The sequence below is a fragment of the Ranitomeya imitator genome, chromosome 4 (genome assembly GCF_032444005.1).
Source record: "Ranitomeya imitator isolate aRanImi1 chromosome 4, aRanImi1.pri, whole genome shotgun sequence".
NCBI classification, from domain to species: Eukaryota; Metazoa; Chordata; class Amphibia; order Anura; family Dendrobatidae; genus Ranitomeya; species Ranitomeya imitator.
The window spans coordinates 608213223-608233100 of record NC_091285.1 but is presented as its reverse complement, the minus strand read 5'-3'; the positions used below and the strand labels follow the sequence as shown (position 1 = coordinate 608233100).

The 19878-nt window shown below is 44.5% G+C and overlaps 1 protein-coding gene across 1 annotated transcript in view; it reads left to right on the top strand.

Moving 5' to 3' along the window:
* The window catches only part of ANTXR1 (ANTXR cell adhesion molecule 1), a 320379-nt gene that overhangs the window by 281035 nt on the left and 19466 nt on the right, over positions 1-19878 (top strand). The window contains exon 17 of the mRNA XM_069766572.1: positions 2070-2150. Within this exon, the coding sequence (XP_069622673.1) occupies positions 2070-2150 (81 nt within the window). The remainder of the gene's footprint in view (positions 1-2069; positions 2151-19878) is intronic.

Here is a 19878-nt window from a genome sequence, read left to right as displayed (position 1 = left end):
ATCCTGTAATAATGACCTTTGTCCTAGCGCTTATCCTGTCACAATAACCCATTCTTGCTCCTATTCTATAGTAATGTTCCCCATCCTGTAATAATATCCCCCATCCTGACCCACATCCTGTAATAATATCCCTCATCCTGCTTCTCGTCACATACACATAAAAAAAGAATACTCTTTCCAAGAGAAGCATCGTCCTCTTTATCCTCCATAATCAGAATCGGGGGACGGGGATGTAGTGACATCATGCAGTGCCCAAAATTGGCAGCCCAACGTCAGCTGCTTGCCTCTGATTGGCCGGTGGCTCGTATATGTATTGCTGTGCAGGGAGCCGATGGCTCTATGCGCCACAAAACATTTCAGCTGAATGTCCATCTGAGGAAAATGGTGTCAGCTGGCCCCCTTCCTCCCTTGGCCAAGTCACGTTTTCACCTTCTAGGACTGCGATCGTTACGCCCTGAGAAGGTCCAGTGCCTTGGAGGCTGCGTGTTTAAGCTTATACTGCTGATTTTATATCTTCTCGTTACACTGGATAGGAAAGTTACTGAGGCAATTCAGACCGGGGTCCTGGCATACCCTAATTAATATGTTATGACTGTATTGTACAATTTCATGTACCTTTCATGTCACCTCTATTTCCTCAGAGATTATAGGCTTTCGAGCAGAAGGGCCCTCACTCCTTTTAATATCTGAGTTATGCTTATTCTGTAATGTCTTTTATTTTCTATACAAGTCCCCTCTAAAATTGTGAAGTGCTGTGGAATATGTTGGTGCTATAGAAAGAAAAACTATTATTATTATTATTATTATTATTATTATTATTAACCAGAAAAGAGCTAGTTTTCATATACTTAGTGCCTGCAACGATCGACCTCTACAACTACAAACCTCTGGATTTCTTTTTGATGAGAACAATCTATCTTTTTTGAAGTTCTGAAAGCAGAACTATTCTAAAATTAAACAAATGTTATCCTAAATATTCAGGAAGGGGAGCTCATAAAATATTTTTTCTGTATAAGATGTTCATTCATCTGCCAAAGAGAAAGTTTTCACAGCAGGAGGGTGAAATATTAGGTCCTGCTCCAACAAGTTTCCATTCTTCTTATATAATGAAAAAGCATAATATAGTGTAATGTGTCTTGGATCCTCCCATCCCTCCCCCCAGCAAATGATACTGGGAGAGAAAAGGATCCAGGATGTTGGATTTCTGACAGATGATCCTTTTGTTCTTCCAGAAATAAGCTGTGGCCTAAGGAGACTGGCAGTGGCTCTCTCCTAGTGAACACTGAAGCTCTCGGCCATGCCAAGCAGTTCTGTGTATGGAAGAGATGGCAGTGGTAGCTGTCAGAGAAAGGATTGTTCCCCCAACAACTCTATCAAATGTATCTCGGGGCTATAGATTATAAAAAGACTGGACAAGGACAGATGAGTTGTAGGATAAGTGTATAATTTAGGGGTAATCTGGGTGTCTTCTCACTAGGAAAAAGCTGCCTCTTTAGCTTTTCCTGGAAAATTAGATTACAGGGGAAGCTCACTACTGGACGACACCTTCTTGACAGCTAAAGTGTCCAAAATAAAATAAAGAAGAAAAAAAAACTTACCTCCGATGTTGATATTCGTATGTCATGCGGCTGCTGATTGGCTGCAGCTGTCACCTTTAGTAACAATGTCCTGGGAAGTGGGAATGTATGTACATACATACACTACCGTTCAAAAGTTTAGGGCCACCCAGACAATTTTGTGTTTTCCATGAAAACTCAGATATATTCTGGATTCAATCGGTGTTTCTTTTGGTTTTTAGGCCCAGCATGATGTCATTGTTGCGACGTGACACACACATAATACTGTGCCAGGTCTACTAATCAAAAGAGGTGATCAAAATGGCAGTAGGTAGGAGGTGGCTCCCAGTTCTCCCTTCTGGGGGGCTAAAAAATACTGACATTACCGTCAGATCAAGTTCCGGAAAATCAATTTGCTCATCTCTAATGGGAAAGTAACGCTTGATGGAAAACGTTCTGCATTCAATTTTAGAGACTTATGTTTAATATTTTCATGTATTTCTGACTTTACAGGGAAAACTTGATGCTTTGTGGGTTCTCCTGAGAAAAGGATACAGTCGGGTGTCAATAATGAGACCACAGCCTGGAGATAAGGTAAGGTTATGTACTATGATATGTACATTAAGTTTAGAAAGGTGATGAGTTAGGTCAGTCTTGTCAACAGTTTTATTTTGATTAAAAAAAAGTCCCAAAGACTGAACCACAAAAGAAACTGAGTTTATGAAAACCAAACCCCAAAAACTCTGGTTGAAAAGTCAGTTTTAGGCCACATTCACATATTCAGTATTTGGTCAGTATTTTACCTTAGTATTTGTAAGCCAAAACCAGGAGTGGGTGATAAATACAGAAGTGGTGACGTGTTTCTATTACACTTTTGCTCTGATTGTTCCTCTCCTGGTTTTGTGGTTTTGGGCTGATGTAAAATACTGAACGTCTGAACATGGCCTTAACAATAAATCACATAAAGCACCAATCTTTACACTAGTACCGTATATACTCGAGTATAAGCCGACCCGAGTATAAGCCGACCCCCCTAATTTTGCCACAAAAAAATGTGAAATCTTAATGACTGGAGCATAAGCCTAGGGTGGGAAATGCAGCAGCTACCGGTAAATTTCAAAAATAAAAATAGATACCAATAAAAGTAAAATTGATTGAGACATCAGTAGGTTAAGTGTTTTTGAATATCCATATTGAATCAGGAGCCCCATATAATGCTCCATACAGTTCATGATGGGCCCCATAAGATGCTCCATATTAAAATATGCCCCATATAATGCTGCACAAATGTTGATTATGACCTCATAAGATGCTCCATTGAGACATTTGCCCCATACAATGCTGTACAAATGCTGATTATGGCCCTATAAGATGCTCCATACAGACATTTGCCCCATACAATGCTGCACAAATGCTGATTATGGCCCCATAAGATGCTCCATACAGATATTTGCCCCATATAATGCTGCACAAATGCTGATTATGGCCCCATAAGATGTTCCATAGACACATTTGCCCCATATAATGCTCCACAAATGCTGATTATGGCCCCATAAGATGCTCCATAGACACATTTGCCCCGTATAATGCTCCACAAATGCTGATTATGGGCCCATAAGGTGCTCCATAGACACATTTGCCCCATATGCTATTGCTGCGATTAAAAAAAAAAAAATCTCATATTCACCTCTTGTCGCTCAGGCCCCCGGCACTTGCTATAGTCCACCGCTGGGCGCAGCTCTGTCTTCTTCTGCAGTGACGTTCAGGCACAGGGCGGTGCGCACACTAATCGCGTCATCGCGCCCTCTGACCTGAGCGTCACTGCAGAGGAAGACGGAGTGGCGCCCAGCGGTGGAACGTGGGACAGGTGAATATTGCAAAATGCCCCGTTATACTCACCTGCTCCTGGCGCAGTCCCTGCACGTCCCTGGTTCTCTGGGTGCCGGCAGCTTCTTCCTGTGTTGAGCGGTCACATGGTACCGCTCATTACAGTAATGAATATGTGGCTCCACCCCTATGGGAGTGGAGTCGGGTCCATATTCATTACTGTAATGAGTGGTACCATGTGACCGCTCTCTGCAGGAAGAAGCTGTCAGCGCCCGGAGAACCAGGGACATGCAGGGACCGCGCCAGGAGCAGGTGAGTATGATTAGACAGCTGCCGCTCCCCCTCCCCTGCCGGCCCCTGGGAATGACTCAAGTTTAAGCCGAGAGGGGCAATTTCAGCCTAAAAAAAGGGCTGAAATTCTCGGCTTATGCTTCGAGTGCAGCAGGAAGCATAAGGCGATCCTTTTTCTAATGCTAATGCCTATTTACGTGTTCCAATTATGTATCCAAAATTATTTTTACAGTGCTACGATCAATCAGATCATTAATAAACAATAGATTGTATTCTTCTTCATTTACAATTGCTAATTATCATTAATGATGATTGACCAGGGAAAATGGGCCCTAAAAACAGCATGTCATAAATATTTTTATGCTAATTAAAAGATGTGTAGAAAAGCATGGTCCTGCTACCCTCATCTCTCAAAACAAGTTTAAACTGCTTTTGATGCACATAAAATTTCAATATGTCCTGGAACTGTCTTGATTCTCATACTCTATAATTTAGCTTTCCATTCTTTTTGAGTGGGCAGTTCCTCTTCATCAGCATTCTGTCAGCACTGTAGGAGCTGAGACTTCCTTTCAGTTCCTAATGTGCATTTGGCCAGCCCTTGTCCAACGGCTTATCTGCCCTAAAACTTAATGCCCGCCTCTCCATAATCCTTACATGCAGTGTGACAGGAAAGCAGTGGACAGCAAGTTCTAGAGAAGGGAGTCCCATAGTGGCTGTCATTTTGGAGTGGGTTTTTTTGTGGGGGTGAGAGGTAAGACAGTAAATCAAGTTGTAGAAAAAATACAGTGACCAAAAAAAACATTAAGTCAATTTGTGATGACACATTCCTTTTAAGGCTCGGAAGCAAATGGGTGATGATGATGCAACATAAATATAGCGATCGTCACATTCAACTATAACTTTTATAGGGTGTACTGTATATACATTTTAAAACATATATATTATCTTGTAGGGTTATAATTGTATTATGCTTTTAAGTGCTCGCTTATAAATCAGAGGAGTGCAATGCGAGAAAACATCCCATTGCACCCTGACCAATGTTATACAATGATTCAGTGCTGTTATTGTCTGCAACAATTGGATGGCACTCGCAATTGCAAATTATTATTATTAGTTATTATTATAGCGCCATTTAATCCATGGCGCTTTACATGTGAGGAGGGGTATACATAATAAAAACAAGTACAATAATCTTAAACAATGCAAGTCCCTGCACACGAGGGCTCACAATCTACAAGGGATGGGTGAGGACACAGTAGGTGAGGGTAGCGCTGGTCGTGCAGCGGTTTGGCCGATCGCTGGTTACTGCAGGGTGTAGGCTTGTCAGAAGAGGCGCATCTCCAGGTTCTTTTTTGAAGGTTTCGATGGTAGGTGAGAATCTGATATGTTGTGGTAGAGGGTTCCAGAGTAGGGGTGAAACGCGAGAGAAATATTGTATATGATTGTGGGAAGAGGAGATAAGAGGGGAGTAGAGTAGGAGATCTTGTGAGGATTGGAGATTGCGTGTAGGTAAGTACCGGGAGACGAGGTCACAGATGTATGGAGGAGACAGGTTGTGGATGGCTTTGTATGTCATGGTTAGGGTTTTGTACTGGAGTCTCCGGGTGATGGGGAGCCAGTGAAGGGATTGACAGAGGGGAGAGGCCGGGGAATAACGGGGGACAGGTGGATTAGTCGGGCAGCAGAGTTTAGAATAGATTGGAGGGGTGCGAGAGTGTTCGAGGGGGGGCCACAGAGCAGGAGGTTGCAGTAGTCAAGGTGAGAGATGATGAGGGCATGGACTAGGGTTCTTGCAGATTCTTGGTTGAGGAATGTACGGATCTGTGAAATATTTTTGAGTTGAAGTCAGCAGGAAGCGGAAAGGGCTTGGATATGTGGTTTGAAGGAGAGATCAGTGTCAAGGATTACCCCGAGGCAGCGAGCTTGTGGGACTGGGGAGAGTGGGCAGCCATTTACTGTAATGGATAGTTTCGTTGGGGGGTCGCTTGAGATGGGAGAAAGATGATGAATTCTGTTTTGTCCATGTTAAGTTTCAGAAATCTAGCGGAGAAGAAGGATGAAATAGTGGACAGACTTTAAGGGATTCTGGTTAGTGGTTTTGGAGGTGGAGGGCTGGGAAGTTGGGAGGAAGGGCTCTGGGGGTTGTTGACCAAAACTGTCTCTGATGTTATCAATCTTATGCTTGAAAAATGAGGCAAAGTCTTCAGCTGAGATGAGTGGGGAGGGAGGAGGTGCTGGGGGACAGAGGAGAGAATTGATGGTGTTGAATAACTGTTTAGGGTTGTGAGACAGGGAGGATATGAGAGATGAGAAGTAGGTTTGTTTAGCTGTGGCGAGTGTGGCCTTGAAAGTAGTGAGGGACTGTTTGAATGCGATGAAGTGCTCGTTGGAGTGGGATCTTTTCCATCTCTGCTCAACAGCCCTGGAAGCTCACAGCTGTTTGTGAAGACTTTACTGATTACTAAAAAGGGTGAATAAAAAAAAATGAAGTGGGGTTCCTCCTATTTTAGTTGCCAGCAAAGGTTAAGCAGACAGCTGTGGGCTGATATTAATAGGCTGGGAAGGGCCATGGATATTGGTCCCTTCTCACACTAATAACACCAGCCCTCAGTCACCCAGAAATGGCACATCCGTTAACTGCACTAATTCTAGCACTTAGCCTTGGCTCTTCCTAATTGCCCTGGTGCAGTGGCAATCGAGGTAATGGTTTTGGTGTTGATGTTAGCTGTGCAATGTCCACTGACATCAAGCCCAGGGGTTAGTATCTGTCAGATACCCCATTACTAACCCCGAAGTCAAAAGAAATAAACACACCGAAAAGTCCTTTAACCCCTTAACGAACAACGATAGGCCTTTTAACGTCGGCAGTTAAGGGTACTTATGCCTCAGCCTCACTTTTTAACGGCGCTGAGAAATAAGTGTATAGCACACCCCAGCATGGGAAATTTTCTGGGGTCTCGGCTACCAGTGGTAATTGAGACCCCAGAGAATTTGATTCGGGTTGGTTTTTACTGACCCCAGTGTTGCGAGCGCCCATAACCGCAAAAAAAAATTAAAAATCCAATTTCCCATTTAATTTCTCACTCCTCTGATGTGATGTAATCCTCAGTAATTTACAGTACAATACAAGTAAATGCCATTTTTAAATTCCCGTTCACATACTGTGACGAATAATCTACCCAAAAATGTGTGCATGGTGCGAGTTTAAAATCTGCAACTTTCTCATTCTTGTGGAAATTTTCATTGCCAATTTCACCCTATTAAATTCATTTTCAATGTTCACATATTGTGGAAAATTTTAGAGATCCGCAATAAATCTACAGACACAATTCACGTGTACAATTTGCTGATATTGTTGCGGATTTTATCCTACTCTATTACATAGCTTTGAATAAGGTGAAATCTGCAATGAAAATTCATATAAGAATGAGTATGCTGCAGATTTGAAATACAGAGCATGCTTTTATTTTTTTGTGGATTTTTTCCGCATCATGTTAATGGGATTGGGAAAACCCCATTTACTTGTATTGGACTGTAAATTGTTGTGCAATAGTTACTGCAAATCCTTTTCCTTACTGCTGCAAATCCTGAACATGTGAACCTAGTCTTATAAAATAGGATGAAATCCGCAAGAAACACATCTGCCTGCAGATGTGTCATGGATATTTGACTGAATCAGTAGAATAATTTTTACGATGGGTGAACATGGTCTAGCACAGAGGTAGGGAACCTGTCATGACCTTTTCACTGGCCGGCCAGATTCCCTGGGACCGCAGCCTTTGGTCCAACGGTTGCATTTTGCCGGCCCTTAAATTGCTTTTTGCACTGCAAGCACATAGCATTCATAACTGTACGCTGAGGTGCATGCGTTGCAGGATTACGTCCTGACTCTGGCCAGTGTGAGCATTTGGATGTATTTTGTGGATGAGTTATAGCACGCAATGTGCGCTCCTCCCACAGATGAATACACTGGCACCAGCCCCACTGTTTCCTGTAATGTAGATACACCAGCCCTACTGTTTCCTGTGATGTATATGCTTGAACTCCATTGTCTCCTGTGATGTATGTGCCACAGTCCCAGTGTCTCCTATATGATGTGACTGATCCAGCCCCAGTGTCTCCTTTGTGATATACATGTTCCAGCCCCAGTGTCTCCTATGTGATGTATGTGCTCCAGCCCTAGTGTCTCCTATGTGATGTGTATGCTCCAGCCTCAGTGTCTCCTATGTGATGTATATGCTCCAGCCCCAGTGTCTCCTATGTGATGTGTATGCTCCAGACTCAGTGTCTCCTATGTGATGTGTATGTGTGGCACCCCAGGAGTTTGGGTACCACAGTAGTGCTGCCTTCCTCTTGGGGAGGGTATTGCTATGTCTGGAGACAAGTGAGATTCCCTTTGGCAGGTTATCACAAACACAACACCTTCCAAATCCAGACCAGGAGGGGGTGCTCAAAACCCTGTTTTAGGGCAGCTTCCCTGAATAAAGATCCTGGTTTGGAGGAGGAGTCAGTTTAGTCTGTACAGAGAGTCTGTGAGCGAGGACAGACAGGAAGAGAGCAGAGAGGAGATACAGGACTCCTGGAGACTACGAGTAGGCCTCCAGGGAGTCAGTACGCAGGAGCCGGGTACCGGGAACTCGAGGCTTTTGTGGAACTATAAGACACGGAGCAGAACCGGAGGGCAGAGGATTACATGGACTTTGCCCATATTCAGCTGTGGTACAGCAGCACCTTGGAGCCTGGAGTCTCTATGAAAAGATCCCAGTAAGCACAGCTCAAGCTGCCCACCATACAGGTCCCTGTCCCAGGACAGGGGAACGAATTAGGACTTTGCTGGGAACACTCAGTGGCAGCAGGGACCTCAGATACAGCAAGCGCAGAGTGGAAGGCTTCTACCTGACCTGCCAAGGGGATTCCACTTGTCTCTGGACTGCCTGGACTCCTAATTTACCTGTTGCCAGTGCCCTGGACTGTGGCCTGTCACCCATAGTAAACCAGGTAAAGACTTACAACTTATCTCCTCTCTTTATTCACCGGCTATACCATCCACGCCCTACACCATAGGACCCCTGGGGACCCCGCTTTACCTGTGGGAAGTGTAACATCTGTGCTGCCCCAAACATCCCCCAGGGGACCCCTTGAAAAGCAGCGTCGGTCCTACTACTGACCGAACTCCACAGGTGGCGTCACGACAAACTTTGAACATTTTCCCCTTTAACGTTGAGGCTCAGGGCCACGGACTGGGTCGCAGCCACCGTGAAATCCCCTTGCGACCGTTCCCGGTACCGAGTACCCCACTGCCCTGCAGGCGACTCATATGCTCCAGCCTCAGTGTCTCCTATGTGATGCATATTCTCCAGCCTCAGTGTCTTTTATGTGATGTATATGCTCCAGCCCCAGTGTCTCCTATGTGATGTATATGCTCCAGCCCCAGTGTCTCCTATGTAATGTATTTGCTCCAGCTCCAGTGTCTCCTATGTAATGTTTATGCTCCAGCCTCAATGTCTCCTATGTGGTGTATTTACTCCAATCCCAGTGTCTTCTATGTGATGTATATGCTCCAGCCCCAGTGTCTTCTATGTGATGTATATGCTCCAGCAGGGCTGGCTCCAGGTTTTTGAGGGCCCCGGGCGAAAGAGTCTCAGTGGGCTCCCCCCCCCCCCTTTAACACATACCCGATTTATGATGCACAGATATGGCAGAGAAATGTATAGTACAATGCCAGATTTCACTTCTTACATGAGTGACAGCTATTGTAAATTCTGCAGTGTATATATACAGGACAGGAGGAGTGGTACTGTGCAGTGTATATATACAGGAGGAAAGGTGCTGTGCAGTGTATATATACAGGAGAGGTGCTGTGCAATGTATACATACAGGAGGAAAGGTGCTGTGCAGTGTATATATATACAGGGGGAAAGGTGCTGTGCAGTGTATATATACAGGAGAGGTGCTGTGCAGTGTCGTGAGCAGGGCGTTGTTGTATCAGAAAATCTTTTCTGTTTTGAGTTTTTCTATGAAACAAAGACTTTTCTACATAAACAACGTTGTTTGGTTTTGCGGCCCTAACAGATCTGTGCTACAAAGTAACATCGCTCGGGCATTAATGAGGGACCTGATGCTGAATCCTTTCCACAAACCCTAATGACCCAATTAGTGCCCCGTCATTAGAAGCTCATTAAACGCCTCCCTGTCCCGAGCAATCATGTACAGTATGGGGGGATCCTGCAGCCCACCCGTGACTGCTCCATACCATACACTGCCCTCTGTCGCTCTCACTATTATCCTGTGCATTTCTCTGTCATCGTTACCCCATGTTACACTTGTCACCCCCCACTACAGAGTAGCAGGGCAGCCAATGTCACCCCCTCCCGGACCCTAATGGCAGCAGGAAATGTCTGCTCCTCTATTGGGTTGGAACCTGATTTAATCAAGGAATAATGTGTATTTGTTGCCGGTGGCTGCAGGGGAAGGGTTAAGTGATGCCATGTCCGTGGTGGGAGCAGTGGCAGCTGCTGGGACCTGGACAGACACAACCAATGTTGCTGTGACTGCACAGTGTGACCTGGAGGAGAGAAGCTGAGACTCCGGAGCAGAAATCACCCACATGCCAGCACTGGGCAGAGTCCCTCCAGTCACCAGCCTGGGGCCACGGGGCCCCAACCTACAGCCCACATGGCAGCAGCTCCCCTTCCTCCTGGCATCTGGTTAACCCCATTTATGCGGGTCAGATTGTTATAGTTAAGGTTTAGCAATAACCTTCATACAGATGGGAAGGGGTTAAGCTTCTTCCTACCCCACTGGTGCAGGTTTGGTGCAGCATGCATGTATTCTGGGGTTCTGGGAGAGCTGGGTGGCTACAGGCTGCACCCCACCAGCTGCTCCTCCAGACATCACCCACATTTTTAGGCAGCAGAGACAGACAGCAGCAGACTGAGCCACAGGACCAACTGCAATTATTGCTGGATACCTTTGCACTCTGGTAGGATTAGCTCCTCCGGAATCTTCCTGATAAGTTCAGCTCAGCAGCACTGTCTGCAGCCAGCCAGGGGCCAGAGCAGAGAACGTGCTCTCTCCGCCCACAAACAGTCACACTGGCTGCCTTCTCTTAACCCCTATGTGTGCCTGCCTGGCTGCACTGACTGAGTGAGAAGATGCTTGTGTCAGAGCTGGCACATAGGGGTTAAGAGAACGCAGCCAGCAGTGACTTTGTGGGCGGAGAGAGCATGTTATCTCCTGCTCTGCTCTCCCAGCTGCTAGTGGGCCCCCCTTTCTTCCCAAGGCCCCGGCATTTGCCCGCTGTGCCGGGTGCTGACGCCGGCCCTGTGCTCCAGCCCCAGTGTTAGTTAACTGTCTCAAGAAATATAGCAGGATTATTTTCAAGTTGATAATTTTGTGCTGCCCCTGAATGATGGTATAAATATTGAAATGGCCCTTGGCAGATAAAAGTTTCCCCACTCCTTGTCTAAGAGATCTATTAATTGGTGGCAGATCTGCTTCTATAAAGATTGTTATCTGCAATATCTGTAATGAACTGGGGTTATGAAACTCCTGGAAATGCGCACAAGTCTAAATTATTCTCCTTTGTTTGCAACTATTTCTGAGGAATCTCAACATGAGGTCATGGATAAATTTATGTGGTAGAAAAAAAAATACAATTCAGAGCACTTGGAAACTTCAGTACAGGAGTCTTGGAACAGACTGGGTGCTAGGGGAATTGAGGAGGCTTTCTTTGGACAGTTAACTTATAAATTGTGAAAGTAAAAGTATAAGATATACAACTTGCATATCTGAAAGACACTTTGTGGTGTGTTCTCATTGTCGGGATGGTCTTCTTTTTTACATTTTTGGACTTTCCTCTTTCCATGAATAATGTGTTATCCAAGCAACCTTGTGTGCTAATAGAGTGCATGCTCGAATACTATGTTCAAGTCGGCGCAACTGCATGATTTCTTGCGCCTGTTCGGCAGCCGCAACATGTGAATGGATAGTCAGTTTGTTAGGCAATCCCTGCACATGTTGTGGTTGTCGAATAGCCGTGAGACATGCAGCCGCGTGGACTCGAACATATTATCCGAGCATGTCGAAGACACTCAGCACACGAGCATGCTCGAATAACACCATATCAGAGCACGTTTGCTCATCACTATCCGCCATTACTACCTCCTCTGAGGCCAGTCTCACACGTCCAGATAATTACGGTACCGAAAAAATCAGTAACGGAGTTATCCGTGTCCGTGAGCTCACGTAGGCTATCCGTGTGGCACACGAACGCCGCCCGTGTGCCGACTGGGTACCACACGGAGCGTGCAGGAGACAGCGCTAGATATAAGCGCAGTCCCCTGCATCTGGTGCTGAAGCCGCCATTCATATCTTCTCTCCAGCAGCGTTCGCTGGAAAGAAGATATGAAAAATCCTTTTTTTTTTTTTTTATTTTCGTGTTTGAAATAAAGATCCCTGTCCCCACCCCCCTCCCACCCCCTGTGCGCCCGCCCGTTGTTAATAAAATACTCACCCGGCTCCCTCGCAGCGTCCTGTCCTCGCCGCACCTTCTACTGTATGAGCGGTCACGTGGTGCCGCCCATTACAGTCATGAATATGGGTAGCTTAGATATCTATGGTTAGGACCACTAACAGCTAGCTAACTGTCACTATATGAGTGGTCGTAATCATGGATACCTAAAGTTACTGCAATGTCGTGCACAAGGGGTAAGCAACATAGCGAATCAGAAGACCTATACTACATTTCTAATGGGAGGTATTTTCTAACATTATTATTACACCTACTACATATTGGAATAGGATCTTGGAGATGGGAAATACCAATTCTACCTTATTTGTAAAGTACCCTTTCTGACTTAGCTGCCTGAATCACCTTCTTCCACACGTAATGAATGTCCTGACATCTGGGATCGCAGCTAGCCCTAGCTTGCTGACTGTGTCCATCTGAATATTTGTTATTTCTCTGTCACCTCCTACTGAGACATAAAAGTAGCTGGCAATGAACATATAACGTATTTTAAAGAAAACTGACACATTTTTGTGCATATAATAGAAGACATGCAGCTGCAGACATCATTTGAAGCCTTATCAAGGCCCATAGTCAGGGGGTTTCTGAGCTGCAGCTGAAAGGTCCAGAAAGGTCAGTAGAGAAGGAACCAGCATGTAATGTGATGGTATATGGACTATACTCTAGAAAGGATCAAATAGACGCACTCCAGAAAGCTGAAGAGAGACTCAACATAGTTAATCGTCATGCAACAACCTTACAGACGCTCCAGCACAATGACTACAAATATTATAGGGGCACCATGCATATAACAGGGGAACCCTTTAATGCTCTGCCATATACTTCTACATCATTTTGTTCTGCTGATTAGCAAATAAATTAGAATAGGAAGCTGCGCTGAGAGCACATTTACTTTATATCTTGTTTTTATGTGTCTCTTATGGTCTGGAGCCGCCTGTGACTCAAAAATTAAGGTATTGCAAAATGTCTGCGTCATAAAGCCTAAGACTGACAAAACATTACGTGGCTTATGTGCAATGTATGGCATAGCACGTTACAATACAATATCCTCTTCTCCGGTTGACCGCCCTCATTCTACTTTTGTCAAGCAAATGACTATGGAATCTAGTCTCCCCATAAAATTATGTGCTCCCTGACAATAAATCACATAGAAATGTGGCGTAAGCACTTTGAAAATTCACACAACACAACACAAGGTTGAGCAAAAATTTTGTGACTTTTAGACATTCGCTGACTGGAGTAAGATTCATTACATGGCGAACAGAGGCACTCGCCACCATGAAGACGCGCCTGACTCATTAAAAGGTGTAAGCCTCCTAATGTATTAGGCGCCTCTGACTCCAACAGGGTCCTTCTATTGATGAGCAAGTGTACTCGTTACTTGAGTTTTCCGAGCATGCTCGGGTGTCCTCCTAGTATTTTGGGTGTGCTCGTATATTATGTTTGAGTTCCCGCAGCTGCATGATTTGTGGCTGCATGACAACCTGAATACATGTAGGGGTTGCCTGTTTGTTAGGGAATCCCCACATGTATTCAGGCTGTCTAGCAGCCGCAAATAATGCAGATGCAGCGACTCAAACATAATATATGAGCACGCCCAAGATACTGGGAGAGCATGCTCCGACAACTTGAGTAATAAGTGCACTCGCTCAACACTAGGTCCTTCATCAAGACCAGCGTAAACAAAGGCTGGTCTTGTTGAATCAGGGTCATGTTATGGTTCTAAGTCCAGAGGTCAACATGGTGCTAACATGCCTTCTACCTGCGTCCCTTACTATGGCAGGGTGATGCACCCAGTGCAGTCATACCGGTTACACGCTATCAGGGCCCAATTCTAAACAAGATGGCCAAATGGTACAAGAACAGGTAAGACTACAGTGGCCCGGTGCTCCTATATGTGTACAATCCTCAGTACCCCATGAAATATTCATGCTCTAAAGATCCACTTGGACAACATCATAGGTAACAAAAAAAATGCCACATAGATGGCAAAAAGGGACAAATATTGGGCAACTAATCAAGAGTGATGGTCACTGCAATCATTATCCTGCTTCAATCTGAAATGTAGATAAAACTAGTTGGAATACTGCAATATGTTGGTTATTGGATGCAGAAAATAAGTTTGCTTTTGTACTAGATTGAGCCAGTTTCTCCATATTGATTTTTCTCCGAATTCTCCTACTTTGCATCACTGGTAATAATAGCGACCATTGCACAATGTTGTTGTTGTTTTTTTAAGACTATGTTGCCCCCTGTTGGAAAAATATAGTAAATACAATTTAAATAGAAGGCAGCGGCAAGGAGGAGCGGAGGGTTGTTATAGGTCATTATCTGTCACAGCTGCTTCCAATAACATCTGAGCGCAGGTCACATGGGGATTCCTGCGGTTTTCTCACATGTTCGGAAGCTCAACATTCTCCGGTCCCCTACATCATTAATGGAGTATTTTTACAGCGATTTAAAGGGTAGGAAACTGGGATGAGCAACATCTTCAAAGGCTACATATCTTGTTTTTACACTGGGCTCATAGCAAACACATAGGAAAACAGCCTATGAAATAAAGGTAACCCTTTGTTTCCAGATAAGTGCGCCAAGCCACGTTCATGTGGCACATGCTTAGCTAGTTCTGCATTTACATCACTACGTTCCTTCTGCAAACATTATCAGCACTGATAGTTTATATCCAATATCATAGAATCGGCGTGCACTTGGCAGCCCAGACTAAGACTTGACTGGCTCAGAGAGTTTAGATCATGGCCCAGGACAAGTTTAACTCTTACGTCCATCTGTCGACTGGTTTTAGTCTGGATCCACTTCAGCTCCAGCTTCATGCTCTGCTACTTTTCTTCAGTTTGAGCTTCAGAGTTGACAGTGAGGGAATCTCTTTTTAAGAAAGTCTATTGGTATAACTTAGTGAATAGAAGTTAATTCACTGTAAATATTAATATTACACTTTATACTTCATTTCAAGATTTTAAACTAGCGGAAACCAAAATCGTCTACAGATGCCAAGAACCAGATCCAAACACTACACCTCTGCTCCTTTCTTATTTCAGCCTTACTCCAATTTTATTATGCAAACTCCAGTCCCAAGCCAGGTCTGCAGGATACTAAAAGGATTATGTATACATTTACAACCATTTTTTACTGTTCTGGTACATCAGAGAGAAAATTATTTAACTTTACGAATAGTCATGATTGAATATAGTCTACTGATCAGTGATGGGCGAGTACTAAAATGCTCAGGTTCTCGTTGATCTGGGCGAGAAAATTGGAATACTCGACCCAAGAAACAAGCCCAATATACGTCTATGGGAAACTCGAGCATTTTTCGGTGCCCCCCCTCCCGGCGGTCTGCAGAGGGACTAGAAATTGCAGAAATAGATGGGAACAGCGCTCAAATGACATGGGAACAGCATGGGGATGACCCCTGGAAGCATTTCTGACTCCCAGGTCACTGCTGTGAACAATGTTTTCAGAGTTTTACGCCACTTTTACAGACTCACAATAAAACATACAAAAACTAAATTAAAATGGATTTTCTTGGGAAATGTGTTAAGGAACATCCTTTCCAGGGTAACGACTTGTATATAAGGCAAAATAAATAACCAAAAACAAAAATACTCCTCCACACCTTGGACTATTTTCACACGTAGCGTTTTTGATGCGTTTTTGAACTGTAGCATTGCTTTCAACCAAGACAAATGCATTCACTGGGAAATGTCATTTTAACAGTTTACAACCTTATCTGGCCATGTGGTGTGTGACACATCATCAGGCACATCCTGTTTCATTTATGAAGGAGGGACTCGGAAAGTCACAAAACCTATTTTTATAGAGCCATCAGGCGGCCTTTACTATTCCTAAAAGGCGAGCAGTCAGACCTCACTATTCTTAGAGAGCCATCAGCCGGCTATGCTTTGTTGTTCCCATTATTAAATAGTGGGTCTCCTATACTTTTATGGCGTATGCAGTGAGTGGCAGGGCTGCCAAAAATTTGGACGCACCTGTTGTGGATTCTGTTTTTGGGCTCCCTCTGGTGGTTACAGATGGTACTGGGTGACTTGTGTTCTCTGCGGTCTCTGGTGTCCACCTGTTCTATCAGGATATGGGAGTTTCCTATTTAACCTGGCTTTCTTGTCATTTCCTCGCCGGCTATCAATGTAATCAGTGTGTCTTGTTACCTCTGCTTCCCGCTTCTGTATTCTTCAGGACAAGCTAAGTTTTTGATTTTCCTGTTCCACGTTTTGCTTAATTTTTGTCTTAGTCCAGCTTGCAGATATGTGATTCCTTTTTGCTGGTTGCTCTAGTGGGCTGATATTACTCCTCATGTTCCATGAGTTGGAACATGAGTTCAAGTAATTTCAGAATGTTTTTTTGTAGGGTTTTTCGCTGACCGCGCAGTTCACTTTTGTATCCTCTGCTATCTAGCTTTAGCGGGCCTCATTTTGCTGAATCTGTTTTCATAACTACGTATGTGCTTTCCTCTCATTTCACCGCCATTACATGTGGGGGGCTGCTATTTCTGTGGGGTGTTTCTCTGGAGGCAAGAGAGGTCTGTGTTTCTTCTAATAGGGAAAGTTAGTTCTTCGGCTGGCGCGAGACGTCTAGAATCATCGTAGGCACGTTCCCCGGCTACAGCTAGTTGTGTGTTGAGGTTCAGGATCGCGGTCAGCTCAGTTTCCATCACCCTAGAGCTTGTTTTGTTTTTTGTGCTTGTCCTTTTGTGATCCCCTGCCATTGGGATCATGACAGTATAGCCGGCCAAAAAGTGGTAATTGTATTGGCTGAAGTAGGAGGAAAAGTAGTCTGAGGAAGTTTTTTTTTTTTTTTTTTTTCCCCTCAGAGTTTGCTGCATAGCCTTAATTGCAGCCTGGCTGCGTCTTACCTCCTCTTAATCCTTGAATGGCTCTGACCTCAGCTGTTTATCATGGACGTCCAGAGTTTGGCTTCCAGCCTGAATAATCTTGCTGCTAAGGTTCAAAATATACAAGATTTTGTTGTACATGCTCCTATGTCTGAACCTAGAATTCCTATCCCAGAGTTTTTTTCTGGAGATAGATCTAGTTTTCTGAATTTTAGGAACAATTGCAAGTTGTTTCTTTCTTTGAAATCTCGCTCTTCTGGAGACCCTGCTCAGCAAGTCAAGATTGGTATATCTTTCCTGCGGGGTGACCCTCAGAATTGGGCATTTGCATTGGCACCAGGGGATCCTGCGTTGCTCAATGTGGATGCGTTTTTTCTGGCATTGGGTTTGCTCTATGAGGAACCTAACCTAGAGATTCAGGCTGAAAAAGCTTTATTGGCACTCTCTCAGGGGCATGATGAAGCAGAAATATATTGTCAGAAATTTCGGAAATGGTCGGTGCTTACTCAGTGGAATGAGTGCGCCCTGGCTGCAAGATTCAGAGATGGCCTTTCTGAGGCCATTAAAGATGTCATGGTGGGGTTCCCTGCACCTACAGGTCTGAATGAGTCTATGACTATGGCTATTCAGATTGATCGGCGTTTGCGGGAGCGCAGACCTGTGCACCATTTGGCGGTGTCTTCTGAACAGGCACCTGAGACAATGCAATGTGATAGAATTCAGTCCAGAAGTGAACGGCAAAACTATAGGCGGAAAAATGGGTTGTGTTTTTATTGTGGTGATTCAGCTCATGTTATATCAGCATGCTCTAAACGCACAAAAAAGGTTGATAAGTCTGTTGCCATTAGTACTTTACAGTCTAAGTTCATTCTGTCTGTGACTCTGATTTGTTCATTATCAGCCATTTCCGTCGATGCCTATGTGGATTCAGGCGCTGCCCTGAGTCTTATGGATTGGTCATTTGCCAACCGCTGTGGGTTTAGTCTGGAGCCTCTGGAAGTCCCTATTCCTTTGAAAGGAATTGACTACACCTTTGGCTATGAATAAACCTCAGTACTGGACACAAGTGACCATGCGTATGACTCCCGTTCATCAGGAGGTGATTCGCTTCCTTGTACTGTATAATTTACATGATGTCTTAGTGCTTGGTCTGCCATGGTTACAAACTCATAACCCAGTCTTGGACTGGAAAACGATGTCTGTGTTAAGCTGGGGATGTCAGGGGGTTCATGATGATGCACCTCCGATTTCTATCGCTTCATCTACTCCTTCTGAGGTTCCGGTATTTTTGTTTGATTATCGGGATGTTTTTGAGGAGCCTAAGCTCAATTCGCTTCCTCCTCACAGGGATTGCGATTGTGCTATAGATTTGATTCCTGGCAGTAAATTTCCTAAAGGTCGTTTGTTCAATCTGTCAGTGCCAGAGCATACTGCTATGCGGGATTATGTTAAGGAGTCCTTGGAAAAGGGACATATCCGTCCATCTTCGTCCCCTTTGGGAGCAGGTTTTTTTTTGTGGCCAAAAAAGATGGTTCCTTGAGGCCTTGTATAGATTACCGTCTTTTGAATAAGATTACAGTTAAATATCAGTATCCTTTGCCATTGTTGACTGATTTGTTCGCTCGCATTAAGGGGGCTAAATGGTTCACTAAGATTGATCTTCGGGGTGCGTATAATCTTGTGCAGATAAAGCAGGGTGATGAGTGGAAAACCGCATTTAATACGCCTGAGGGCCATTTTGAGTATTTGGTGATGCCTTTTGGACTTTCTAATGCTCCTTCTGTCTTCCAGTCCTTTATGCACGATATTTTCCGTGAATATCTGGATAAATTTATGATTGTGTATTTGGATGATGTTTTGGTTTTTTCGGATGACTGGGAGTCCCATGTTCAGCAGGTCAGGAAGGTGTTTCAGGTCCTGCGGGCCAATTCTTTGTTTGTGAAAGGTTCAAAGTGTCTTTTTGGAGTCCAGAAGATTTCTTTTTTGGGGTATATTTTTTCCCCTTCTACTATTGAGATGGATCCCGTCAAGGTTCAGGCTATTTGTGACTGGACGCAGCCTACATCTCTTAAGAGTCTACAGAAGTTCTTGGGCTTTGCTAATTTTTATCGTCGTTTCATAACTAATTTTTCTAGTGTTGTTAAGCCTTTGACGGATTTGACTAAGAAGGGTGCTGATGTTGCTGATTGGTCTCCTGCGGCTGTGGAGGCCTTTCAGGAACTTAAGCGCCGGTTTTCTTCTGCTCCTGTGTTGCGTCAGCCAGATGTTTCGCTTCCTTTTCAGGTTGAGGTTGATGCTTCCGAGATTGGAGCGGGGGCGGTTTTGTCACAGAGAAGCTCCGATTGCTCAGTGATGAAGCCATGTGCGTTCTTTTCTAGAAAGTTTTCGCCCACTGAGCGGAATTATGATGTTGGTAATCGGGAGCTTTTGGCCATGAAGTGGGCATTTGAGGAGTGGCGTCATTGGCTTGAGGGTGCTAGACATCGTGTGGTGGTCTTGACTGATCACAAAAATCTGATTTACCTTGAGTCTGCCGAGCGTCTGAATCCTAGACAGGCTCGTTGGTCACTGTTTTTCTCCCGTTTCGATTTTGTGGTTTCATACCTGCCAGGTTCAAAGAATGTGAAGGCGGATGCTCTTTCTAGGAGTTTTGTGCCTGACTCCCCTGGAAATTCTGAGCCCACTGGTATCCTTAGGGATGGGGTGATTTTGTCGGCTGTCTCCCCAGACTTGCGACGTGCTTTGCAGGAGTTTCAGGCGGATAAACCTGATCGTTGTCCGCCTGAAAGACTATTTGTTCCGGATAA